The 27,847-nt window shown below is 39.6% G+C and overlaps 1 protein-coding gene across 7 annotated transcripts in view; it reads left to right on the top strand.

The window, feature by feature from the left end:
• Positions 1 to 27,847, top strand: part of TNRC6B (trinucleotide repeat containing adaptor 6B) — a 247,651-nt gene that overhangs the window by 103,536 nt on the left and 116,268 nt on the right. The window contains exon 1 of one of the 7 annotated variants that reach the window (XM_061204452.1): positions 13,546 to 13,725. The exons of 5 other annotated variants lie outside the window; for them this stretch is intronic. In XM_061204452.1, the coding sequence (XP_061060435.1) occupies positions 13,721 to 13,725 (5 nt within the window). In that variant the 5' untranslated portion in view covers positions 13,546 to 13,720. Of the gene's footprint in view, positions 1 to 13,545; positions 13,726 to 20,891; positions 20,939 to 27,847 lie in introns of those variants that run through there. One more of the 7 variants, XM_061204450.1, reaches the window with a different exon arrangement.

The raw sequence follows: 27,847 nt of genomic DNA, 5'->3' as shown, positions 1-27,847 counted from the left end.
CTAAGGGAGAATCTATTCTTGCATCGGAGACCTGTAAGGAAATCGAAGTGTTGAAGACAGGTTTATATTGATTCAGAGAGAAGAGTGTAATTTAGGGAGTCAGCACAACCCTTTATACCCCAGTGTGGTGTAATATGGTTTTGTGCTTGAGGTGCTGTTTTTTAAATGTCTTAACAACAATGTCTTGATTAAATTCTCTTCTTACTAATTACATTCTTCCCATCTTAAATGTCTAGTTATAAAATGCCCTTTTAATTGTTCTGAATTGTTAATTATACAGACCTTTTGTAAGTTCTGATAGTTAGTCCTTACCATTATTTCTGCTCCTACTCTAACTCCTTAACCTACAGTTCTCCCTTCCTCACATTCATCTTACACTGTGGTACAACTTTTAAAAGTTTATTCTTTCTAAATCTCTACAGTTGATAGCCCTTGTTTTATATTTGACTACCGAATTTAACACTAAACTCTTTGGGAACCATTCTTTTGGTGCTTATTTAAAGGCTTTGGGAAGCTCTGTAGCATTTCCTAAATACAGAGAAAATGAAAGTATTTCCAAATCACTCACTTTATAGATGATTATCTTCAAAACACAAACCTTGGTATTTGGCCATAGGAAAGGATTTTTTGGTTTGTTTGTTTTTAACGTTTTATTTTCTGTTTTCTACCATCAGTTTTTCACCAACTTTTTTTTTTCCTTTGGACCATTAAAATATATACATGTTGAAATAAACTTTTTAAGAAGTACCAAATTGAATGCTTTGTAAACTCAATCATTACTACACAGCAGTAAGCTGGACATCAGGAAAATAGTTGGATTTCTTTTTTTAATATTTATTTATTTGGCTGCGCCAGGTCTTAGTTGCAACACGTGGGATCTTCGTTGTGGCATGCAGGATCTTTTTTACTTGCCGCGTGTGGGATCTTTAGTTGCGACATGTGGGATCTAGTTCCCTGACCAGGGATGGAACCCGGGCCCCCTGCATTGGGAGTGCGAGTCTTAACCACTGGACCACCAGGGAAGTCCCTGGATTTCTATATAATCTTTTCAGATTGTTTTTGGGAGAAAGGAAGTGAGAGTTATTTTCAAGTTTATTAGTATTTTGAAAATGCCACAAAGAGGTTCAATAGATAGTTATGCTCATGGAATTTTTGCTGCTGGGAATTTTAGTATAGCCATAAACATTTTATACTAGGTCTTTGGGAAACTTGCAGTTGCTAGTAAATTTTCTAATATACATTGAAGTCACTTAAAAAAATTAATTCTTTGAAAATATCTTTAAGTTCTAAACTTTATTTTATGAGGTTTTTCCTGTGTTTCGTAATTGAAAATGACTAGACTGTGGATTGCTGCTACACTTACAGGTTAAAGTGGTGACTTTAAACAACAATGAATAGGGTAGCTCATGTGGCTCTCAGAAAACTACAGTTAATTTAATAAAAGTCTTATTTATTTAGCTTATATTTTACTTATGGACAAATAATATGCTTTCATGGAAAAATATTACTTGAAAGGCAAAACGTAGTAAAATGTACTTGCACAGTTCCTTGAAATTGTTGTTTTAAGGCTGCTTTTTTGGAGACATTACTGTTATCGTATAGTTGTAAAATGTTTTGAAATACATAGCATTATGTAAATATAGATAACGAAATGCATGTTCAGTTGCAAGAATTTCCAGTGGTGTCGTGAGGAGAAGGTAGTGTTTATTCTCCCAAATTTTATGTTCACTGGAGGGTATGGACACAAGTCCTGCCCTAAGCACTGCGCCTTTCCTTTCCCACTGGGAGTCTGTGAACTGAGGTTTTGGCAGAAGTACGGGGTGGAGGGGGAGGGAGATTATAGTAAAGAGGAGGTACAACATGATGGCAGGCAGTGAAAGGTCAGGCTAAGGCTTTTTGCTCTGCAGCTCTACAAGAACAGAAATTTTTGCCAGCATGGTCACTGCCATTGGCACCAGAAAACGTCAATAAATATATACTGAATAAATGAAGATGTCAGTAAGTTTCCACAGACTGTTAAGAATCCCTGTTCTGCACACTCACTTTGAAAATCTGAAGTGGGGTGACTAAAAATCCTAACTTCAGAATATTTTATTTATTATTAGCAGAAGAAAAGTGAATTGGTAACCTGTCACGTTTGACTTTATATTCAGTACTTTCTTAAATATATTCCAACAGATCCAGCTTTAACAGATTCTTCTCTTTAAGTGTCCCTACCTGTAAGCCAGTTGATTATTATTTTGCAAAAAAAAAAAAAAAAAAAGATTTTCTATGCAAGTCTGAACTCTTTCTTTGCTTCCAAGGGCCTCCATAAGATGCCTTTAGCCTACTTATGCATATTTTCTCTACTGTTTAAAGGATCTTCCTGCTCCTACCCAGTGTCTCTCAGTAAGGTCTTCCATGCATATCTCGTTTCCTTCCCCCTCTCATGCCTTTGTTCAGGCAAAGAGACCCTTCTTTCTGACCAGGAGCAAATCTAGGTTTTGTGGGAATGCTCTTTAGGAAAAAGAAAGTCAGATAACCAACAAGGACCTACTGTATAGCACAGGGAACTCTACTCAATATTCTGTGATAACCTATATGAGAAAAGAATCTAAAAAAGGATGAATATACATATATGTATAACTGAATCACTTTGCTAACACAACATTGTAAATCAACTGTACTCCAATAAAATTTTTAAAAAAGAAAAAGAAAATTTCAAATACATAATTGGTACAAAAGTGAATATTTATTTACAATGAGGAAAGAAATCACAAAAATGGCAACTTAAAAGTTGACAAATACAAAATTCAGAAAAATAACATATTTATATTAATTTGTATTAATATTTGCCTAACACATTGCTCTAATGTTTTTTTCCCAACATTTTTTGGCTGCTTACTCTTTGATTGACCCTTCATATTACGACAATTCTGTGATATTTTCTAAAAAGAGATGGAGATAATTCAGTGTTTCCTATAGCATGGTTGACCAAAATATGTTGTTTGTTATTGATAGATTAGAGAAGTTCCTTTCATCTTCACAACCTGTTATTGGCTACATCATATAAATTTGTAAGATTGTTATCAATTTTGGGAAAACCTCAAGCAAGTATCTTTTATAAATAAGCTATAAGATTGCAAGGCTTCATTTTTTTCTCATATATTGACTACCCTGAAATACTCTTTGAATTGACACATTTATATCATGGTATGATCTGGCCCTGCACATTTCTGTCAGTATGCACAGTGAGTTGGCCCAGCAACATCTTTGTACACAGGATGGTTAATAGTAACTCAGCCATACAAGGAAGTGACTGAGAACCACATAAATATATTCCATTAAAACCAAAGGGAGTTCCCTGGGGGTACAGTGGTTAAGAATCCACCTGCCAATGCAGGGGACACGGGTTCGAGCCCTGGTCCGGGAAGATCCCACATGCCGCAGAGCAACTAAGCCCGCAAGCCACAACTACTGAGCCTGCATGCCACAACTACTGAAGCCCTTGCGCCTAGAGCCTGTGCTCTGCAACAAGAGAAGCCACCGCAGTGAGAAGCCCATGCACCGCAGCGAAGACCCAATGCAGCCAAAAATAAATTAATTAATTTAAAAAAATAAAACAAAACCAATAAAATATCATCAACACAGCTTTCCCTTTAGGAATCCCCCAAATGCCTACAGCCATTCTTACTTAATTGACAGAGGGGATCATGGTGGGGGGAAGTTGAGATGGAAAGAGGCTGTGGTTTTGACAATCTGTGTTAAGATTGTGAGGAAAAATACATTGTCTTTGCACATTTTTAAAAATAATTGGTCATTTGGAACAAAGTTGGAGAACTCACACTCCTAATTTCAAAATATATTACAAAGCTACAGTAATCAAAAACAGTGTGGTACTGGCATTAAGACAGGCAAATAGCCAAATGGAAAGAATAGAAAGCCCAGAAATAAACCCTCATATAAGGTCAGATTATCTTTGACAAAGGTGCTAAGACCATTCACTGGGGAACAGAGAGTCTTTTCAACATATGGCAATGGGAATTTTCAATACCCATTTGCAAAAGAATGAAGTTGGACCCTTATCTTACACTATATACAAATATTAACTCAACATGGATCAAAGACCTAAGCCTAAGACCTACACCTATAAAACTCCTAAAAGAAAACATAGGAGAAAAGCTTCATGACACTGGATTTGGCAGTGGTTTTTTGGATATGACACCAAAACATAGGCATAAAAGCAAAAATAGACAAATGGAACTACATCAAAGTTAAAAATTTTTATGCATCAAAGAACACAGTCATAGAGTAAAAAGGCATTCTACAGATTGTGAGGAAATATTTGCAAATCATATTATCTAATAAGAGATTAATATCCAGAATATATAAAGAACAACTCAACAACAGCAAAAATCAAATAACCTGATTAAAAAATGTCCAAAGACCTTGAATAGACATTTCTCCAAAGATGATAACATAAATGGCCTTTACGCATATGAAAAGATGCTCAGCATCACTAATCATCAAGGAAATGCAAATCAAAACCACAATGAGATGTCATTTCACGCCCACCAGGATAACTACTATCAAAAAAAGAAAAAAAATCAAAAAACAAAATAACAAATGTTGGCAAGGATATGGAGAAATTGGAACCTTTGTGCACTATTGGTGGGATTATAAAATGGCATAACTTCTATGGAAAATGGTGTAGAGTTTCCTCAAAAAATCAAAAACAGACCTACTAAATGATCCAGGAATCCCCTTTCTGGGTATGTATCCAAAAGAATTGAAAGCAAGGTCTTGAAGAAATATTTGCACACTCATATTCATAGCAGCATTATTCATAATAGCCAAGGGGTAGAATCAACTCAAGTGTCCCATTGGTGGATGAATGGATAAACAAAATGTGGTATATATAGGAAATGGAAAAATATTCACTCATAAAAAGATGGAAATCCTATTAAATGCTACAACATGGATGGAACCTTGAAAATATTATAAGTGAAATAAGCCAGTCACAAAAAGACAAATACTATATGATCCTACTTTTATGAGGTATCTAAAGTAGTCAAATTTATATAAATAGAAAGTAAAATGGTGGTTACCAGGAGCTGGGGGGAGGGGGAGTTGTGTAATGGGTATACAATTTCAGACTTGCAAGATGAAAAAGTTCTGGAGATCTGTTTCACAACAATGTGAATATATTTAACACTGCTGAACTGTACACTTAAAAATGGTTAAGATGGTAAATTTTACATATTTTACTACAATAAAAAAAAGAAAAAAGATCATCTGGGCATAGTTTCAGGACCCCGCCTAGGGCTTTGGGAGAGCCCCAATGAAAGTGAGGGGTCCTGCAGCTAAAGCTTCATTAGCTTCATATTGAAGCATCTGGGTTTTTTGCATTCTTCTCGTTTTGTTTTTTGTTTTACTTTTATTTGCATTTATTTTTGGGGGGCATTTATTCTGGTCCGTAAGTTTTTGCTTTTTCTGGAATATCTTTTTCTTCTGTGCAACCTCTTCTTCTGGTTTAGGAACAATCTGTTCTTTTTCAGTAAGGATATCTCAGTGTGGCAGGGAGAGCCCATGTATGGGTTGATCTGACCATGAGCTCTGTTAAGTCCTGCACCACATCCTGGGGACTTCATTCACCTGGATGTGCTCAATGACCAGAGAATCTACCCCTAAGCCCTTAAGTTCAGCATTACCCTATGCATTATTGAGCATGTGCAGTAAAAATTCAGCACTCTTTTTGGGCCATGGAGCCCCACTGTTTGGCCCGGGCACACCTACCAACTCCACCATTGTAACGACAGGATGGCACACATTGCTGAAACGTCTATTTTGACCATTCTGATTCTGTCCTTCCTTTGAAACTCAGCTCAAATGAGCTATAGTGTCTCAATTTTCTAACTCCTGTCTCTCTGAGGGTTGGAACCATATAGTTAACAATTTATCTTATACTTTCTTGTTGACTGTCCAGTGTCTTATCTCCTAATTATAGGATGTTAAGTGTTGTTTCTTTTGCATCTTATAAATACCCAGGTTAATAGTATTCATCTATTCATTCTTTTGCTTATTCATTTGGTCATTCATTCAGCAAACATTAATTGAATTCCTCCTATGTACTAGAGATAGAAATAATAACCATATACCCTGCCCTTAAGAAGCTCATAGTTTAGAGGGGGAAGCACCAAGTAAATGGGTAACAATAACAATAGGGTTTGAAGGTGCTTCCATAGAGGCATGTACAGGGTGCCAGGAAGCACAGAGGACACTGAACTCAAACAGAAGTGTCAAGGAAGGCATCCTCCAGACGCAAATTTGATTTTTGAGGTTTGGTTCTAAAGACTCGTGAGAATTTTTTTTTAGTGTTCCTTAAAAGGTCTGCTAGCATTCTAATTTATAAATGTGTAATAAGAGTGTAAATGCTAACCTTCTCCAAAGATTTTGGATTCTAGTTGTGTTAGAGATTCCACTGTAGTTTTGGCTACTATTTCTATCTATATACCTTCTGACTTTGTTGGGGACAAAAATTCTGAAAAAACTTAGTTCTTACATTTATTTCTCGTCAGCCTTCTTCATCGCTGTCGTTTGGTAGTACTGAAGTTGATAAGACTTAGAAAAGCTTTTGCCTTTCCTCTGTTTTCTACACGACAAACTCCTACTGATTCTTTAAGACTCGGTTTAAAATCTTACCTCCCCTGTGTAACCTTTTCTGACTCTCAGCAGTTAGTTCTTTGTATTCTTATAGCGTAACTATCTATATATCTCTATTTATACTTTAATTATGGCAGTTACCATGCTATATTTTAATTATGGATTTACATGTCTCTGTCCTTCAAGGTGTTAAAATCCTCTTGGTACCCTCCTGGGCTTGGTTCTAGCACAGCATCTAATACATAGTAGATGCTTAAAAGATGGTTCCTGACTGAATGAACCGTGAGTTCAGAGTTTGGAGTCTTATTTTTGAAAGGGTGGATTGGCCTTACTATACTTCATGGTCACAGATTGCATTCTTTTTTTTTTTTTTTTTTAAATATTTACTTAATTGGCTGTACTGGGTCTTAGTTGCAGCACGCGGGATCTTTTAGTTGTGGCATGCAGCATATATATTTTTTTTAATAAATTTATTTATTTTATTTTTGGCTGCATTGAGTCTTCGTTGCTGCGCGCGGGCCATCTCTAGTTGCAGTGAGCAGGGGCTACTCTTCGTTGTGGTGCGCAGGCTTCTCATTGCGGTGGCTTCTCTTGTTGCAGAGCACGGGCTCTAGGAGCACAGGCTTCAGTAGTTGTGGTTCGCGGTCTCTAGAGTGCAGGCTCAGTAGTTGTGCCGCACGGGCTTAGTTGCCCCACGGCATGTGGGATCTTCCCGGACCAGGGCTCGAACCCATGTCCCCTGCATTGGCAGGTGGATTCTTAACCACTGTGCCACCGGGGAAGCCCCCATGCAGGATCTTTAGTTGCGGCATGTGGGATCTAGTTACCTGACCAGGGATCGAACCCAGGCCCCCTGCATTGGGAACATGGAGTCTTAGCCACTGGACCACCAGGGAAGTCCCACAGATTGCATTCTTAACAACAACCAGTTATCTAACTTACGATAGAAGCCCCTCTACCACATCCATCTGATCCAGGCTATTCTCCCTCACCTAGAAGTCCACAGTTGCCTTCCAACTTGTCTCTGCTTTTCCACTTGGTCCTCTGTAGTGTATTCTCCATATAGAAGCCAGGTGAGCTTTTGAACACATAACTCTGATCCTGTCTCTCCTAAAGTGGTAGTAAGACCTCCATGGGTCCTTGGAATGTTTACTTTGGGAGGTTTTGGAGACTTTGTCCCACTTTATAGGAAACATATTAAAAGGTACCCTCATCTCATATTTTTTTAAAAAAATATTTGTTTATTTAGTTGGCTGGGTTGGGTCTTAGTTGCGGCGCGTGGGCTTAGTTGCCCCGCGATCTTAGTTCCCCAACCAGGGATCGAACCCGTGTCCCCTGCATTGGAAGGCGGACTCTTAACTACTGGACCACCAGGAAAGTCCCTCATCCCATATTAAATACGTGGTTTTATTTATTTTTGCTATCGTATGTTAAAAGAATTTTAATAATTTTGCTTCTGAAATTCTTTGGCTACGAATAACTGACTTAATTTGTAATCACCTAATATTTCTTAATGATTAACATATTTAGTATTTTTTGCAAAGTGAGAATTATTTTCAAATGTAATGAAACCTTATAAATGCTAAACTTAGTGAATGAAATTGTTGGGTGTTATATTCCAAGGACACTGAAGCATTTATTAATTTTTATGGTTATAATTTTCTTTTTGTATTTTGGACTTGTAAATATATTTTTTCAGGTCCCAAACATTTGCCTAGACCCTTAAAAAGCTTGTAGATCCGAGATGTTAAGTGGAGACTGCGTAATGGATGAAATGGCACTGTTCACTCTCCTGCTTTAAAATTCTTTTGTGACTTTCCACCGTTCTTAACAATAACATCCTTTCTGTGGCCTGCAAGACCCACTATGATCTAGCTCCTCCTACCTCCTCGGCTTGTCTCCCACCTCTCTCCCCTGGTCACCTGACCTAGGCTCCTGATCATCCCTCTTGTTCTTTCAACACTCAAGCAATTGCTTTTCAACTCAGCTTAAATGCCCCTCCTGAGAAAAGCCTTCCCTAACCACCTGATCTAAAGTGAGCCTCTCTCAGTTTTTCCATATCCCATCAACTCTTTACTTCCTTCTCAGTGAATTTCCTTCTCCCATGAGGATATTGGCTCCATGTGGACGAGAACCTACCCTGTTTGGTACTACTGTATCCGCAGCACCTAGCACAGACACAGAGAAAGCAGTTAATACATACTTGAACAAATGAAGAGTTATGTTAATAGATTTTGTAATTTAACAATCCTTGAATTGTTGGTATAAACCCTACATGGTCATAATGAATTATTCTCTTAAAACTGGTAAATTCTATTTGCTAATATTTTACTTAGGATTTTTGTGTTCGTCTTCACAAATGAAGATTGGTCTGTAGTTTTATTTTTCATACCGCGTCTTAGTCCAGATGGGTATCAGGAATATGTTAGCCTCATAGAAGAAATTAGGAAGCTTTCTGTTCTGTCTCCATAAGTTCGGGAACAGTAGAGATAACATGAAATTATCTGTTTGATAGAAGAAAACCACTTGTGACTGACGTAGTTTCAGTGGCTAGTTCTTTGAATAATTATCTAACACATTTCTGCAATGGGTTTTTGTTGTTATTTTCATAACTTTTCTTGAGTTGACCTTGGTAATTTCTATTTTCCTTGGCTATCATCCATTTTATTTAATCTTCAGGTTTACTGACATAAAGTTATGTATAATTCTTTCACAATTTAAAAAAGTCCTCTCCAAATCTGTGATTATAATGTCCCATTCTCAGCCCTAATGTTAATTTATAACTTCTCTCTTATTTTTAATTGATCAGACTTTCCAAAGGATTATCCACTTTATTTATTTATTTTATTAATTTTTAAAACTTAATTTAAAATTTTTATTGTTATTATTTTCATTGAAGTATAGTTGATTTACAGTATTGTGTTAGTTTCAGGTGTACAGCACAGTGATTCAATTACAGATATGTGTGTGTGTGTATATATATATATTCCTTTTCAGATTCTTTTCCCTTATAGGTTATTACTAAATATTGAGTATAGTTCCCTGTGCTATACAGTAATTCCTTGTTGGTTATCTATTTTATATATAATAGTGTGTATAAGTTAATCCCAACCTCCTAATTTATCCCTCCCCCCACCCCCCTTTACCCTTTGGTAACTATAAGTTTGTTTTCTATGTCTGTGAGTCTCTTTCTGTTTTGTAAATAAGCTCATTTGTATCATTTTTTTAGATTCCATATATAAGCGATATCATATGATATTTGTCTTTCTCTATCTGGCTTACTTCACTTAGTATGATAATCTCTAGGTCCCTCCGTGTTGCTGCAAATGGCATTATTTCATTCTTTTTTATGGCTGAGTAGTATTCTATTATATGCATATGTATACCACATCTTCTTTATCCATTCATCTGTCAATAGACATTTAGGTTGATTGGCTATTGTAAATAGTGCTGGAGTGAACATTGGGGTGCATGTATCTTTTCAAATTATGGTTTTCTCCAGGTATATGCTCAGTTATTTATTTTTTAAAACAAAATTTTTTTAAAATTTTAAGTATAGTTGATTTACAGTGTTAATTTCTGCTGTACTGGAAAGTGTTATACATATATTATAAACTTTTTAAAATTTATTTTTATTTATTTATTTTTCGCTGTGTTGGGTCTTCGTTGCTACGCATGGTCTTTCTCTAGTTGCGGCGAGCGGGGGCTGCTCTTTGTTGCAGTGCGCAGGCTTCTCATTGCAGCGGCTTCTCTTGTTGCGGAGCACAGGCTCTAGGTGCGTGGGCTTCAGTAGTTGTGGCACACGGGCTCAGTAGTTGTGGCTCACAGGCTCTAGAGCACAAGCTCAGTAGTTGTGGCGCACGGGCTTAGTTGCTCCACGGCATGTGGGATCTTCCTGGACCAGGGCTTGAACCCGTGTCCCCTGCATTGGCAGGCGGATTCATAACCACTGCGCCACCAGAGAAGCCCCATATATGTAAATTTTTAAATATTCTTTTCTATTATGGTTTATCTCGGATATTGAATATGGTTCCCTGTTGTTTATCCATTCTATATGTAATAGTTTGCATCTGCTAAACCTGAACTCCCAGTCCATCCCTTCCCTACACCCCTCTCCCTTGGCAACCACAAGTCTGTTCTCTATGTCTGTGAGTCTGTTTCTGTTTTGTAGATAGGTTCATTTTAAAACAAACAAAAGTTTTTTGAATCAATAAAGATTCAGTCTACTCTTTATGTTTATGATTTTATCATTGTTAATTTATTTTTTGAGTTCATTACTCATTTTTGTAGATTTTTGAGTTAAATATGTTTAGTTCATTATTTTTCAATCGTGTTTCCTCATAGAAATATTTTAGTAGTGGTTATATAGTCACCGAAGGTGCCAACTTTGAAAGATAACACTCATTTGAGCATATAAGTTCAGGTTTATTTGTTTTAAAAGTAAACTCATTTTTTGTTACTTTGTATCCTCACCTTGTAATACAATTTAAAAACGCTGTCTAATTGTTAATATGAAAACAGTACAATAAATATAACTATATCACAAAGTCCAAAATGCCTGGAAATACAGGGGAAATAGTGCATTTATTACACTTCTTTCTTTTAGATGAACAATTGGACTAATTGTTTTAAGTTTAGAGGTATCTCACCAAGAAAAAGATTCCTGGAGGTTGAAGAAAATTATTGATCATATCATTTGAAAATAGAACTAATATTTTGCTTTAAAATGTGTTTGTTTCTCTACTTTTTGTGCAGCTTGCTATAACACAAGGAAACACATAGTCACGTTTATATGATAATATTTTGCATTGAGTGGAGACTTGGCAAAATTCAATCTTACAAAGAAATTCTGTCCATCACAAATTAAAACAAGGCAGCTGTACAATTTCCGTGCATTTTAACATGTTGAGCGTGCTCCACATAAGTAAGCTTTCCGTAGCTCATCTGGAAGGTATTGGAAGGATAAAAATAGACTAAATGTTCAAAATTTCCATCCTTGGAGTTTCCTGCTTTTGCTTACAATCTCAATTGTCAGTTCAGGTCCTGGCTCCTACTCCACTCGGGTCTGTGCAAAGACAGTGGAAGCGTTTACGCCATAAATATTCAAGCTGCCAGATCATCTAGGCATTGGCCTCTGCCTTCCCTGAAACAGCTCCTTTCTGGTTCTTCTATCACAGTGGAAAAAGCGAAGGAGGGAGACTGTATAAGGACCCAGAAGCCAGGATGACAAAAGTGTGGGATTTAGAAAGGGTTCGTAGGATCCTTTTCAAGGAACGCTGGGCTTACAGAATCCATCAGTTCTGTGCTGGCTGGCATGTCAGATTACGCTTGGTCAGCCCAGTTCATTTGGGAGAATCACACTGTGGAATCCGAGCTTTTCTGGTTCATAGAGATAAATGGAGTCTGATAGTCACAGGGCACCTTTGCCCACTTTCTATCATTTTAGTTACTTTATTTCCTCAAGCAGTCCTTAAAACAAATAGATGGAGATGATTTTCTGGAAACTATGTGACTTTTATTCCTTGTATTTGGATAGCACATTTCCTCTGTTCAGCCCAGCACTTCTGAATGGAGGTCTAAGTCATTAATTCATTCATTTATGTACCTACTATGTGGGGCTAAGAAGGTGTCGGACCTCACACAGCAGTGAATGTGTCCTTATACATACTGGGGACGACCAACTATAAGCAAGTTCTTTGACAAATAATAAATTGCAGTTATGCCCAGTGCTATGAAGAAGTAGTAAGGGAAGTTTGGGAGTGTTGAACAGGAAGGCCTGGTCTAGACGGGGAGGGTCAAGGAAAACTTTCCTGGGGTAATGACTTTTGAGATGGCAAGGATAAGATGAAACAGAACTGCTAAAAACAAAGAAGCCGAGTACAGTTTTAGGGCTGAAAGGAATCAAAGATACCATCTACTGATGGCCAATCCTTACATTCCACAAATGAGAAAACTGAGGCCTGGAAGGTAAAGGGAGTTGCCTAACTAAGGTTACACAGCCTGTTAGCCCCAGGGCTAGAGACGCAAACCCAACGTGGTTTTCTTAGGTGGGTTGAAAGCAAGATGCACTGAGTCAGAAGAAGGCTCTTAGAAATGGGGGAAACCAGGTAGGTTTTAAATTTAGCGCTGACTCTAGGTCAGCTGCTGAGCTACTGCCTCAGGTGGTGGGGGAGGGGATTAAAGGTGACTCAGATATGCCAGCTTGCTGTGCTGTAGCATAGTTTTTATTTGGGGTGCGGGGAGGAGGTACCAAACATACATACACCCGAAACAATAAATGTGGAGTTCAGCTGGGAAACCAGTCACTGTTCTGCAGCTGTCTAGCTGTGTGATTGGGATAAGTCACTTAACCTCTCTGAGTTGGCACTCACAGATTATACTTCGGTATATTTCCTTTCAGTCTTTTCCTGTGCATTTTAGGAGCTTGTTAGAGATCAGTTGTGTCCTATATTTCACCTCAGTCTTTAAGGACGAAAGTCTCTTGTTTGGGTAAGGTGTTGTTTAAGCCCCTTTTTAAAGAGTAGTTTGCCAGCCTGTGCTTGCCCAAACATCCAGAGAATAACTGTAGCAAGTGAGCCAAGCTCCAGGATCTGTAAGAATCGTTAGCAACTGAGCACATTTCTATAAACCAATAAAGGTTTTTATATTTTGTTCATCTGTTACCCTTATGCTGTTGCCACTTTCACATTCAGTGTGTGTAGGTGGAGAGTATGAGATAACAGCGTTTCAGAAATGAAAGTGAGTGGAAAAGGGCCGCTTTCCCTTTAAGGTAGTTTCAGCCCCAGTTCCCTCCCCTTTCCTGATTGACAAACCTACCCAAAGTCACATGATCCGCCTCTATTTGAAGGTCACAAAAAGCTGCTTCCTTTAGAGACAGAGGGGGAGAGAGAGAGCAAGAGGGAGAGTGAGTGTGAGAGTTAGTTCAAGCCAAAATGGCCGACAGAGTCTCTGCTGGTTTCTGAATATTTAAAATACAAAAAAACAGATAGACAAAAAGAAATCATTTTTTGGACCTTTTTTCATTTCCATTTCTACCTTGTATGCCTCAATTTGCTGGATTTAAGCACTGCTGCACTTTATGAGGTTGGTAAATATTTTCAATTTTTTAAAACCAATTGATTTATATGGATCTTGTCTAACCGTTTTCACTAGTGGTGTTGCAAATCGACATTTGTCTAGCGTGGAGACTGGCTTCAGACATTTCGTGAATCTGTGTAAATCAGACCCGTGATGTACTTTTGGTTCGGCATTTTAGAAATGGAAAAGCCTTGGTAAAATATTTGATTTTGAAGTGATTTAATTGCACTTTTAATTTATATGCAGATTTTCATCATCGTTTCTGTCTTGCAAATAAATGAAGCTGCGAGTATTTGGAAATTTGATATTTAGAAAGAGGTTTTTTAAAAAACACAGACCTCTCCCTGCCCCCTTAAATCTGCTGCAAAAATTTGCATAAATATAAATGGGTTTGCATTCTTTCGGCTGCTAAGGCCGACAAAGGATCTGGGAGGGCAAGCACTACCACGGGAAAACCTTTTTCTTTTTTTCTTTTTTTTAAAGCTAGGCCGTCCTTCCTAGAGAGATGTAAAACCTAAAATAAGACCTGATCCATTTTAAACATCAGGCTGGGGGCGAGTGAACACCAGGAGGTTTGGGGTTTGTAGATTCCCCTGCTTGAAAACCTCCCAAGCAATGTGTGGATCACCCCTCTCCTCTGCGCGCGCTCATTTGCACTGGGTCTCCTCTGTGTGTGTTCTCAAATATGCAGCCAGATGCGCTTTTATTTTGATTGTGGTTCGAACCAAATGGTGGGACTATCTTGTAAACATGGTGTTTTAAAGGGTATAAACAGCTATTCCTCCCGATTAGGAATTATTTCTTTATCAGTTTCTCCCTGTGGATTGGCCTTATTCGTTTCTCATAGATTACAATTTCTGTTTAATCTTACACAGATGAACTGGGCTTTTCAGCACAAATTCAGCATCTGTGTGTGTAGTTGCCTGTTTTAGCCACGTATCCATTGTGAAGTGGTCGTATTGGGTCACCTAAATAAGTAGCTGTATGTGTTACCCCTGAAACTGTGTGTGCAGTGCGCTGAAGTTAAATTCCATTACTTCTAATGCAGGATTCTAGAAAGCCTGGGAACAGGGAGGGAAGAAGGCTGAAAACTTGCTTTCTCAGAGCCACCTCCCCCTATCATTGTGAGAGTGTGATGTAATGCTTCTCGGTCTGGTGGGCTGAAAGGATCGTAGTTTTGATGCGGCGGGTAAATTGCCCCCCCCCCCGGGAAATTCCCGCCCCCCCAGCACATCCCTGGCTCTGAGAGGCCTTGTTTTCTTTTTTTTTTTCTTCCTAATTTGTATCCTCCTGATTTATGCCTTAGCATATTGGCATGAGAAACAGACTATTTTTCTAAATCTGTTACATAGTTTAGAAAGGGCATTTAAAATATGCAAATAGGTTGAATTGTCATATCCCCATCATTAAATATGTAGACTTGGATTAAAGCTAATTAAGCATAAATGGAATAATTTTGATCAGAAGTGAGCAGTGGCTCTTTTTGGCTGTTGTTGTTTCCTCTTTAATTAATCTAATTATAAGATATTTGCTGGACCTGAAAGTGTTAAAAAAAAAAAATGGAAGAAAAATGCTGGACCATTTTGAAAATTTGACAGTCTGGAAGAGGGTGTGTAGTGCTTTCAAAAGCTTTATTCACTGTTAAAATGGATTGGCCTCTTGTGCTGAAAATGGCCTGTTTCTTTGGGCCAATTGTGTGTAGATGAAGGGACTTTCATGCTAATTTAACAAAAAGACTTTCCATTTGAATTCATGAAGATAATTAAAGTCCTCTGTCTCTAAAGAGCAAGTATTTTATTATTTTTCTAAAATTAATGTTGTTATTATATTAGCAGTGGAAATGAGTAGAGAAGTGACGGTTTAAATTCAGTGTAAATTTTTTTGGTGGTGTAAGTTCAGCTTTTGTGTAAGAGGGATTGGAAACATTACAGTCAGGAGGTAATCTGGAACAAATTTGTCTCTTAAAAATTTTTTTTACAGCTTGAATTTAAAGGAAAAGACAGAAATTACCATAGTGATAGGGAGTGTTGCTTTGTGGTAGACCTAAGGAAAATTAGAGCTCTGATTTTTGTTGTTGTTTTTTCTGAAAATGAAAGCGCTAATTTGGGGCTTTACTTGTTAGATGATTCATTTTACGCCCATTTCCTAAGTTGGCCTTACAGAAGAAGAATGAGAAGAACCTAAGCTTTCCATGTTTTGCCATTAGCTTGTTTTTGTGGACTGTAAACATGTGAATAGCAGTTTAATTCAGTTTGCAGAGCGGAGGGACCAGAAGCAGGGTGCCTGCTCTCTTAGGCAAGAAGGAGAATGATATAATGAACATTAACAGAATGCCATCTGATTCTCTGAAATGTTTTGGTAAATATTCTTCTCTCCTAGACAGGTTGAGAAGTGCGATAAATAAGACCTGGTTTCACGTATGTTAGGCATTATGGCTCTGATGAGTTTCAGAAGCTCAGCTGCCATTTTGGATCTAAGTTCCTGCGGGGCCGGTCCTTATGGCACACCAAACTATGGGAATTCAGGAGCAAATAAAAATGAGTAATAAATCAAGTGTGCAGATGGGTGGTATTTGTGCCTTTTGTTGAAGTTTTCTTCTGTTGGTAGCGTGAAATGAATCTAAAAACTTTAGAGATGTGGCTGATGTTATGAACAGCAAAACCCCAGGGATATTAGAACTTGCATGTTGTGGTTTTTAAAAATGAGACGGTGTATGCAGAGGAAGTTTCTTACTGGAGAAAAATAATATAATCCTCACTAAAGTCTCCCCACCCCCAATGCTGGGTCTACTTGTGATATTATAGTAATGTCATTATTCACAAGGCTACTCTGTCTCAGAAAGAATTGTCACAGATTCATTATTAAGATTTTACTGAAACATCACAAAAATTGATAGCGCCTATTATCAGAAGTGGTATCTTATTTTTAAACTGTTTTTCAGTCCTTCCATCTGTGTGCCAGAAAGGAAGCATTGGCATCTTTGGTATATGGCGCAGACTCAACCCTGTTGTTCAGCTTTGAATGGCCATTTGTTATTCTCTGTCGCCACTGGGACAGTCCTTTAAAAATCAACTTCTAAAAATTGAAGCAGAGACTTCTAAGGCTTTTCCAGCTCTTAAACCTACAAAGAGACACAGAAAGAGTGATATGTGATGATGAGACCTTCAGGTTCTGCAGAGCAGGCCCCAGCAGATAACAGTAGTAAGGGGTGGGCCTCAACCTACCCAGTTGCCCCAGAACTGAAAAGTTTTGGAGAAATTTAATTTTTACAACTCAGTATAATCATTGACCTTCTGCCGTTTAAATTGGACAAGGCCCTGAGGCAACACAGGTGAATGTACTTTGTCCCTCCCCTCAAGGAGTACCCATCTAGCGAGGGAGATACCCAGGTAAAGAACCAGTGGCTTTACCTTGGTGCTATGTGTGCAACAGTTAGAACAAGTACCTGGTACATAAGTAGCCTGAGTATCTGCATTAGGAGAACCCTTATTTAAAGAAGCCAAATAATTACTCCTTATTAATTTTTAATTATCATTTGGATATTAGATTTTCTTTAAGTGGAACTTGGAAGTTAAAGGTGGGGTTTCTGATCATTGGCTGGGGAGTGGGGCAGCCTATGCTAATTGTTTCCTAGTACAGTATTGTTCAAGGGTTTACACTAATCCGACTTCCCTCACCTGCTTCTTGTGATTAAGACTTGTGGTGGAGTGGGTGGGGTGAATTGAAGCCACTTGGCCTGAAAAGGGATTTAACCCGCGCGATGGTGACATTTTAACATGTTTTCCTTTCTTTCTTCAAATATTCAGCAATCATTTATTATGCCAGGTGCTGGTGTAGGTGCAGGGGGCGCTAAGAATTAATTTGGTCAGCCCATCGCCCTGAACAACCACCGGTTCATGTGGAAATATTTGCCACCTGATGACTGTCTAACCTACCGCTTTGGGTTATGACTAGGATAACGCTATAGTTCTTTCACCTGATGGTCTCCTTACTGATACTCAGGGAATGAATGGTAAGTTTTTGCTTCTGGTAGTTCTAGAGACTTCGATTTAAGGTTTGACGAGATAGTCACTTTATCCTTTATTTTTTTTAGGCCTGCAAAATTATCTTTTAAATTATCTCTGAGAACCTTGCAACTTAAGTTGCCTCCCTAGTTACTCTATCATATCCCTCAGTTTTACTTTTTTTATGCCCCTCAATTGTGTCAGTGTCTGAAATCACATTATTTGTGTGTGGTACATCACTCCCCACAAACCAAAGCAGACTTCAGTGTTTTGCTTATTGCTCAATCCTCAGCATCTAGAATAGGGCTTAGCACAAGTAAGTGCTCAATAAAAATGTGTTTGAATTAGACCTGAGTGTAAGGTCACCAGGACCAGCTATGTGACCATAAGCCCCTGTTTCTTAATCGGTAAAATGGGAATAATACGTTGTTGGGAAGCAGAAGGGAAATGCTGTATGAAGGGGCCAGCACCTAGTCTCGTTGCTCAGTGTTTCCTTCCCCTTTGCTCTCTCTCTGTTAAGTAAACCAGAAAGGCTTTTATGGCCCCACCGATGCCTTGATCCTCTCATGGCTCCCAGGATCATGACGTGGGGGCACTGATTGCTCGGAGCTTCAGCCTGGATGAGGACAGGAGCAGCGCTGAGCCTTTTCTTTTATTCAAGTCCCTACATTCCTATGGTCTGAGGTCGTCTCCCTGCTCTCCAGTTCCCTTCAGGCTCTGTCTCTGTGGTGTATCCACATTTGCTTGGCTGCTTTTCATACATTCTGTGTTTTGCATCAAAAGGTTCTCAACAGTTTCAGATGAATTGGTCTTAAAGTTTACAAGGCAAAGGAGAACATAAAATACAGTGTTTTTTCCTTCATTTTCATTGTTCTGAGCCTGCACATGTAGACTCTATTTCACCAAACTGGTAATAGTTTTGACTCAAAAGACAGATAAAATTAAAATTTAGGTCAATTGCCCACTTTATACAATGCTGTTGAATTAATATAGATGACAAATAGCTTTCATTCGTTGACCTTGGACTGGAATTTGTTTCAAAGAAAAACAAAATTTTTATCTGTTCATTCATTACAAATAATTATTTGAATACCTATTACCTGCCAGACATTGGGATAAGAACTAGCATAGGAGTAGTAGGAAGATTTTTTTCCAGGTACCATTGCTGAAGTTAGAAAGAATATAAATGCAAGGAGCCTGGCCAGTCCTCAGGGTGCTGGGTGATTACAAAAGAGGGACACCCAACCCAAATAGAGGGACCAGCTTATGCAAGGGCCCTGAGGCAAGAGAGGATTTCAGCATATTTGGAGAACTGTATGTAGAGTACTTGGACATGGTTGGAGCATGATGTGTGTAAGAGAAAAGATAATCTGGGAAATGAGACGTGAAACTGAAAAGGTAAACACTGGTGAGATGCGGAAGAGTCTATAAGTCATGTTTGGAAGGCTTTATCCCAAGAACAATTAAAGGGTTTTCAGCAGGAATTTCACCTGATCAGACTGAATTTTTGAAAGATATGCTCTGGTTGGACTGTAGAAAATGGCTGTAGGATTGAGTATAAGACCAGATGGTATTGCAGTAATCTCAGGTGATGGTGGCCTGGGCTGACAGCAGAGCTGGGAAGAAGTGGATAAATCCAGAGACATTTACGAAGAAGATTTCACAGAACCTGATCATTGAGGGTTAGGGTTGGGGAAATAAAAGATGACACCTCTGTCTCTGGCCTGGCCTGCTGATGGATGGTGGTACCATTCACGGAGTTAGGGTCCATTTAGACGAGAGACACATGTGGGATTGAGAAAATGAGTTCAGTTTTGGAGTAATTTAATCTTGGGACATCTAAATGAAGGTCTGGAGTAATTAGATACCTGGCTGGAGATAAAGATTTGAGAGTCATCAGTGGTCCCAACTTTACCAAGATTTTCCTTTTTAAGTTGATTTCTTTGGTAAGATGTCCAGAAATGGCAATGTGCAGTGCAAGTGCTATTGGGTACTGTTAAAAGAACACTATTTTATAAAGAGGGTAAGACCACAGATGTGCTCCCATTACTGCAGTGGTCACCATTAGAAATACAAAAGGAGTTTGAGGGAGGAGAAAGGCTAATTTTGGCTGGGTTGATCAGAGAAGTCTTTATATGAGGGCCTTTTATTTGAGCTGAGCCTTAAATATTGGGCAGAATTGTGAAGAGCAGACGTGAGGGCAGAGCATTGTAGCTGGAGGGTTAGTTGTGTTCAGAGGGGATTGAAGGGAGTTTGGATGGGAGAGCTGGGATGCCTGCTGAGTAGTTTGGATTGCCATGGCAGATAGTGGGGGTCTGTTGAAAGTCTGATGGCAATGTGATCAATGTGGTATTTTGAGAATATTAGTGTGGCAGTGAGGCAGAGGAGGACTCGGGGTGGTGGGATTGGGAGAGGGCAGGACTGAGGGGATAATTGAGATAGGCAGGCCAAGCAGGAGGCCTGTTATGAAGGGGCCTGCCATAAGACTGTGGCAGTGGGGCTAGAAGAAGGACCAAGGACTCCAGGTTTTCAAGGTGAATGACGGGAATCCAGCAGAAATGAAGATGAGGAATTCCAGGTCGGGCATACTGAGTTTAAGGAGCTGGTGGGATTTCCAGATGGAACTGGTTAGCAGGCAGCTGGCAATGTGGAGCTGACGCTTGAGAAAGAGGTCAGAAGTGGAGATAAAGAATTGGAAGTCATCCACGTAGAAGTGATAGTTGAAGCTGAGAGGAGATGAGGTCACCATGGGTGCAGAGAATGGAAAAGAGAACTGAGAATGGGGCCTTGGGGACAGGCAGAGAAAGAGGACCTGGGAAAGGATTAAAGAAAGGTGCTTGGGCAGGACAGTCGTGAGTCACTGAAGATGAGGGAAGGACTTCTGAAACTCAGATGCCGTCAGCAGGTTTTGATGCTGCACAGGAAGAACAGTATTTGGTTATGGCAACGTCCCCGAACCTGGTGTTGGAAGGTGTTCCGGTGGGAAAGGTTTGGGAATCATTAGGTTATGCCAGCACCATTCAGTAGAAATAGAATGTGAGCCATGTGTTATTTTACATTTTCCAGGAGTCACATTAAAAAAAATGAGGGAATTCCCTGGCGGTCCAGTGGTTAGGACTCAGTGCTTTCATTGCTAAGGGCCTGGGTTCAACGGAGAACTAAGATCCCGCAAGCCACGTGGAGCAGCCAAAAAGAAAAAAAAAAGAAGAAAACAGGTGAAATTAATTTTAATAATATATATTTTATTTAACCCAATATGTACAAAAAGTTAATTCAACATGCAACAGATTTTAAAATATTAATGAGATATTTGACATTCTTTTTTTTCATACTAAGTTTTCAAACTCTGGTGTGTGTTTTATAACACATTTCAGTTTGAATGTGAAATTTTATTGGAAATGCTTGATCTGTATTTAGATTTGATAAATTTTACAGTTGAAAAAGTACATTCATGTACCCAAGTTTTTTCAAACATACAAAAGTTTTCTAGTAATAGAAGTAAGTTATCAATTTAAAAAAAAATTTTTTTTTTTTGTCTGCGCCATGTGGCTTGCGGAATTTCAGTTCCCCAACGAGGGATTGAACCCGGGCCACGGCAGTGAAAGCCCAGAATCCTAACCGCTAGGCCACCAGAGAACTCCCTTAAAATTTAAATTAATTAAAACTAAGATACATTTAAAAATTCAGTTTCTCAGTCACAGTAGCCTCATTAAAAGTTCACACTAGCCATGTGTGGCTACGAAATTGGACAGGGAGGGCTTATGCAGAGTAAGATAGGCTGCTTGCAGCTAATGTGCACTTTGGAAATAGCCAGAGTCACAAAGCATTCTTCCCATCACAAAGCATTTCACAGGACTGGTGTTAGAACACATGTGGGCTTATGCTAATGAAATTTTTAGAATTGAAGGATTCAGATCCTAATTTTGCTTGTGAGGAGATGAACTTTTTATGCATAGATTCTAAAATTTAAAACAAGAATTTAAAAAATTGTTTTGGCTAAGGTCAGCTGGGTGATACATAGGTAGAAGTTCTTAAGCATAACCGATTTGTGTCCAGTTTCAGTAATGCTAGGTACAGAGATTTAGTTGGAGGGTGGGAGCACTCCCTCCCCCTTTTTGAACTCTGTGGGGTCAGTGAGATGCCAGGCTTCAGGTGGGGAGGTGACATTAGGATTCCAGTGTTCTCAGAAGCTTTCAGTCAGCGATCCCAGCCTTCTTGCATGAGGGGGAAAGGGTGCCAAAGGGCTAATTATTTTGTGCTTGAATCTCGCTTCTTTTTGGCAACCTGCAGGCTGTTTGGCCATAGACTATTATACTCATTTTGTATTTCTTGACATCCTGGGCCAATATAATATTTACTAAATATGGGTGGTTTATAAAAAAGCAGGTTCAAAGATTTTTATTTAATGATCTCATTGATTTATATTGCTTTGTAGTTGCTAACTAGGCCTTCTAAATAATAACCTGTAAAGATAGAAATGATCTTGAGTTGTGCTTGGAACCAAACCTTGTTCACACTGGAAAAGTTAAGCGTTGCTTTTGAGTTGGTGCACAATTCCATTTCGGTGGGCATAGAGGACCTTATTTTTCTATGAAGTATAAGAGTTTGGGGTGTCAGTTATCCTGTGAAGTCTTGTTTTTGTTTTTTAAATCAATATGGAAATTAATTCCTTACATTTTTGTTTTCCTTTAGAAGTGCATTTTGGTTATCCATGCCTTTGTAAAACACCAGACTGTGTAGTGGTGGGCTTACATAATGCCCTTTAATGGCTTAACAAGAGACCTAGCACAAGGTTCCTTGCCCCCCTCTCAGGAGCCCAGAGCAGTGAGTCTTGTGCCTCTCGGTGCCATTCTTTTTTTTTTTAACCCCTTGCTTGCATAAAATAATTGCTGTTCTTTTTATGCCAAGAAGTTCCTATTTATAAGCTGAAGTTAGACAGCTAATTGGGTAGCTTAGAACAGTGGCTTTCGAACTTTTTGATTGGTTCTACACTAAGCAATACAATTTGATTGAGGCCCTGTACATACATGAAGTATACACTGAAGCAAAAGTATTTATATTTACTTTCTGATACTACGTCATATATTCTATCCTGATATAGGCTACTCAAGTCCATTTTGTAAAACAAAACCAAAACCGAAAGAGCTGATCCCAACCACTGAAATGATTTAATGATCCACTCTGGGTTGTTTCACTGAGGTTTAAAGAATTTTTAAGGAACCACTCGTGGGTTGCCATATTCCAGGACATGATCCCCAGTTTTTCTGGTTTTGAGAGTCAAATTTATCAGTCCACTCAGTTGCCACACCAGCCAAATTCGTAAGCGATTTTTTAAAATGTTAATTTGTGGGACTTCCCTGTCAGTCCAGTGGTTAAGACTCCTCGCTTCCAATGCAGGGGGCGTGGGTTCGATCCTGGTCAGGGAACTAAGATACCACATGCTGCCTGGAGCGGCCAGAAGATTTGGGAAAAAAAAAAAAAAAAGAAGAAGAAGTTAATTTGCTACTTCAACATGTAGGAGATGAATATTTTTGATGACCAGAATGTTGTCCTCCCTATCCAGAGCTTTCCATTTGGATCAAAAGGAGTTGGCCATCCGTATTGAGGAATGGAGATATACATGCATGTTTTCCCCCTAGATTGTAGAGAAACTGAAGTAGAAAAACCCTATTACCGGATTATGTAACTCTCTCTCGGGAAAGCCCCACAGAAAACACTGTCATACTTTCTTTTTTGGAGGGGTTGAGGGTGGGGTGATTCCCTGCCCCTTTTCCAGGTTTCAGGAAGACACACTTCCACTAATTAACACATTCTGTTTTTAGACACACTTCAGTAGATTTGATTAGTTCAGCATTTCCTACTGTTTGTCAGGGTACTAACAGGTTTGTCTGGAAAACAAAAAAAAAGTTCCTTTCCTGAATTAAACTGATCTTTGCTTACTATAAGGACTTAAGAGTCTTTAAGATGCTAATATGCATTGGGAATCTTAAGTGTTGTGTATATTTAAAATCTTAAAGTCCCAGGTTTTTATTTTTGTTTTTTAGGCACAATTTGGGGAAATGCATGGTGTGCTTTCCATTTTAATTATTCCTTTCTAAAACTACATTCTAGACAAGTAAGCTGGATTTGGCTATTTCCCAAGTCTCTTCAGACACTTTAACATGGTGGTTCCCAGACAGACGTAGGTTTCAGGGAGCTGTAACATTGCAAAAGCAATATTAGGGTCCATCATGAGTTATCAGTTTTAAATATGCCAAGTAAAGGCATTTAAAAAAACCCACTATTTATTACCACCATTTCAAAGAAAAGGCATTTTGACAAAAGAGTAGAATGGACAGTCTCAGAATAAGAAACATTACTCAGTTGATTATAGCTTCGTGAAAACTATTACATACGGAATATAGATCAGCACAGGTACTAAAGTTTTCAGTGTTTGGGAACCACCCTAATTATAGCCCATCTCTTAGCATGTATTACAATTAACTATGTGCTTGCTGGTTTTATTAGCCTCACTCATAGGAATAAACCTTACTTCAAGTTCTGGAACTACCTTCCTTCATATTTATTGACAATGATGATGGTCACTGTGTGACAGTGACTCACTTTTAAAAAAATTACTTTGCTCCCTCTGAAAATACTGTAAGCAGGTAACCATTCTACTTTAACGTACGAAAAAAAGAAAAAACGAACCAACTCCATTAGGTGCTGAGCAATTGTAGAATCTAGAATAATAATCAAAACCTATTCTAAAGTTTATGTGATTTAATGAGGTATACAGTTGACCCTTGAACAATGCCAGAGTTAGGGGAGCCAGCCCTCTGCGCAGTTGAAAATCCGAGTGTAACTTTACAGTCAGCCCTTCGTATCCACAGTTCTGCATCTGCGGATTCAACCAACTGTTAAGTATTTACTCTTGAAAAAAATCCACGTATAAGTGGACACGCACAGTTCAAACACTGTTCAAGAGCCAACTGTATAGTCGTGGTGATTTTGTAAAAGTGGCAAGTAGGTCACAGAACTAAATAATATTACTTATGTACATTTTTGCCAGCCTGTTGGCTCTTAGTGAGGTGTAAATAATGGCCATGGCAGGTTTTTTGTCATATTGTGTACATTTTTATTTTTATGTCCACCATCCCACTCTCACATTTTAAATGACAAAGACCTTAAATCTGGCAACTGCACATCAAATGTCCCCTCTGTCTATCTTCAGCGAGAGAAAGTGCTCTTTAGATGCAGTTTACTCCTTTAATCAAGGGGCCCATGGCCAGCAGCTAACTGGCCTGCCCTGCTGTGATAATGCTGTCAGCTGGCTGTGGGAGTGGCTGCCCCAGCGAGCACTTTGACTCTTCATCCTCAGAATCCTGGGGCCAAGAGAGGAGGAGGGGAGAGGTTGGGGTTAGCAGTGTAGGTAGGGTCTTTGGAAGCAGTAACAGGCTGGGTAGACTTGAGTGAGCAGGATATACTCTATGTCCTGTGTACTTGGAAAAATTTGTTTATTACCTAAGTATTTATGCCTCAGACACTATACAGTGTTGGGAATAGTACAAGATAAAAAGAACTGGTTTTTATCTTTGTAACTCAACCAGTAATGTGAGGCTGCCTGTAATAAAGACAGAGGTATGATGCCAAGGGATCCTGGAGGTTGGAGGCAGAGCCCTAGGGAATTGGGGAAGTCTCCACCATCGAGGAAACATTTGAACTTATTTATTTATTTTTTGGCTGCCTTGGGTCTTCGTTGCTGCACACGGGCTTTCTCTAGTTGCAGCAAGCGGGGCTGCTCTTTGTTGCGGAGCACGGGCTGTAGAGCACAGTCTCAGTAGCCATGGCGCATGGGCTTAGTTACTCCGCAGCATGTGGGATCTTCCCGGACCGGGGCTCGAACCCGTGTCCCCTGCATCAGCAGGCTGATTGTTAACCACTGCGCCACCAGGGAAGTCCCTGAACTGAGTCTTAAAGGGAAACTAGGAGTTGCTTGGTGAAGGGGATGGTGAGTAGATCGGGGTGATATAACGTAGTGGTTAAGAACTGAGGTTCTGAAGTCAGGACAGTTGTGTGGTTAGGTCAGCCCAGTGTTGGGCAAGTAATATCTGTGTGCCTCAGCTTTCTCACTGGTAAAATGGGGAATAATAATAGTAATAGTACCTGGAGTCAGTGTTAGCTACTGTTTTCATAAAAGTTATGCTAGCATTTCAGGCAGAGGAAGTAACATAAACAAGGGAGGATTTAGGGGGCGGGGGCATATGGGAAATGGTGAGGTGTTAGTGGGACACAAGTGCAGGCTGCCTGGAGGAGAGTGGAAGGGTTGGCTGGGTTTTGTGTTCTAAGGAATTTGAATTTTATTCTGTAGAAAGCAGTTTTTAAAACTCAACTTGCTTCAGTTGATCTCCATATTGAGAATCCGATACTGGAGGAGAGATAAGGGGCAATCAAAGCAAGAGAAGTGATTGGAGAATGTAAATTAAGTCAGTGACAGTAAAGATGGAAAGACTAGATTTTAGAAAAACTTGTGAAATGAAATCCATCGGATGTGAGAAAGGAGGAAGAGTTGTGGACAGGCCCTTGGCTGGGTGCATGGATGATGCCAGGAGTTGGGATGGGCATTTGGTGGGTGGAGCAGAGGTTTTGAGTTTGTAGAAGTGTGAGGATGGGGGCTAACAGGCTGTGTGTTTGCTTTGGATACGTTTTAGATGTTTGCTGGACATTTACTATAACTTGGCAGGTGGAAATGAGGGCCTGGAGCTCAAGAGAGAAGTTGGGAGCCATCCATTTAGATCTAGAGATGGTCATCTAGGCCATGGTTGTGACAGCGCTCCCTTAACAGATGGTCAGAGGAGTGGGATGAAAACAGGAAAAAGGGTGGTGCAAGAGAAACCCAGGCAGGAAGGAGTTTAGGGAAGTAAAGGATAGTTATCAGGGCTGGTGCCCCAGGGGGTCAGCTGAGATAAGCCCTGGATGTGGGCAGTTAGGTTTGGCCTTTAGGAGCTCAGTGCCACGCATTCAGGGCTCCACTGAGGTCCAGCACATTGTTCATCCTGCTTGCCGCTGTCTGTCACATTGGGAAGCCTCCCTGTGGGTTTTTGGGTTTCTCTCTGTCACTACGGTGAGCAGCTCTAGGACGGGAACTAGTCGTGCTCACCTCTGTAACTCCAGCACCTGACCTGACACACACACACACACACACACACACACACACACACACACGCAGAGTGAGTGTTCAGTGAGCATTTGCTGAATGAATAAATGAATCAAGGATAACTTGAATTAACTCAACAAATATTTATTGAGTGCCTTGTGTGTTTCAGGAGCTATGCTAGTCTCTAGGGATAAAGCAGTAAGAAAATAGATAAAATTCCTACGCTTGTGGGGCTTATATTCTAAAGCATGAATCAGAAGGCTAAGGGGAAGGAACAAGCCGAGACTTAACTGTCGAAGGTACGAGGATGAGCTCTGTAGCCTCACCATCCACGAACTGAGCCTGGCACCCAGGAGGCATTTGATACAGCTGGGTGGCTTGAACAGGGGAGAGAGAGGGTTTGAAGAGAACTGAGGTGTGGGAAGAGATTTGCTGCCTAGATGACAGGTTAGCCTTGGAGAGGGAAGAGTAAATTTGGAAATGGAGAGAAGGATATTTGAGGGACTTCCCTCTGGGAGACATTCCCCTCTCAATGGGTGGCATTCCTCGCTGTAAAACAGGAGATGAAGTCTGAGTGGAAAAGGACTACAGGAAGAGCCATCTACCAGCTCTACAGGCTTAGCTGAGAGAGGAGATCCTTTATTTGTAATTGCAGTGATCTGAGGCTATGCAGGCTCTTTCCAGCAAAGCAAGGTGAAGAACGTGGTGAGTTGGGGTTCATCTGAGGCTGAGTGAGGATTGGCCTGGGTAGGTAGTGTGGGATAGCCAGGGGTTGAAGTCTTCAGGGAATGCTGGTGAATGTTCATGGGAGTCCAGGCTGGATTGGGAATAAGATAAGTCCAGGGTCAGGCAAATGACCTGAAAGAATATGGAAAGAAAGAGTTTGGGTTGGAGGAGGCGAGAACTTATACATTAGAAGGGAAAGACAGTGTTACTTCCTGTGTGCTTCCTATAATGCTGTTCTAAGTGCTGTATATACGTTAACATT

Source organism: Eubalaena glacialis, chromosome 11 (genome assembly GCF_028564815.1).
Source record: "Eubalaena glacialis isolate mEubGla1 chromosome 11, mEubGla1.1.hap2.+ XY, whole genome shotgun sequence".
Classification (NCBI taxonomy): domain Eukaryota; kingdom Metazoa; phylum Chordata; class Mammalia; order Artiodactyla; family Balaenidae; genus Eubalaena; species Eubalaena glacialis.
This window is presented reverse-complemented; position numbering and strand designations above follow the sequence as displayed.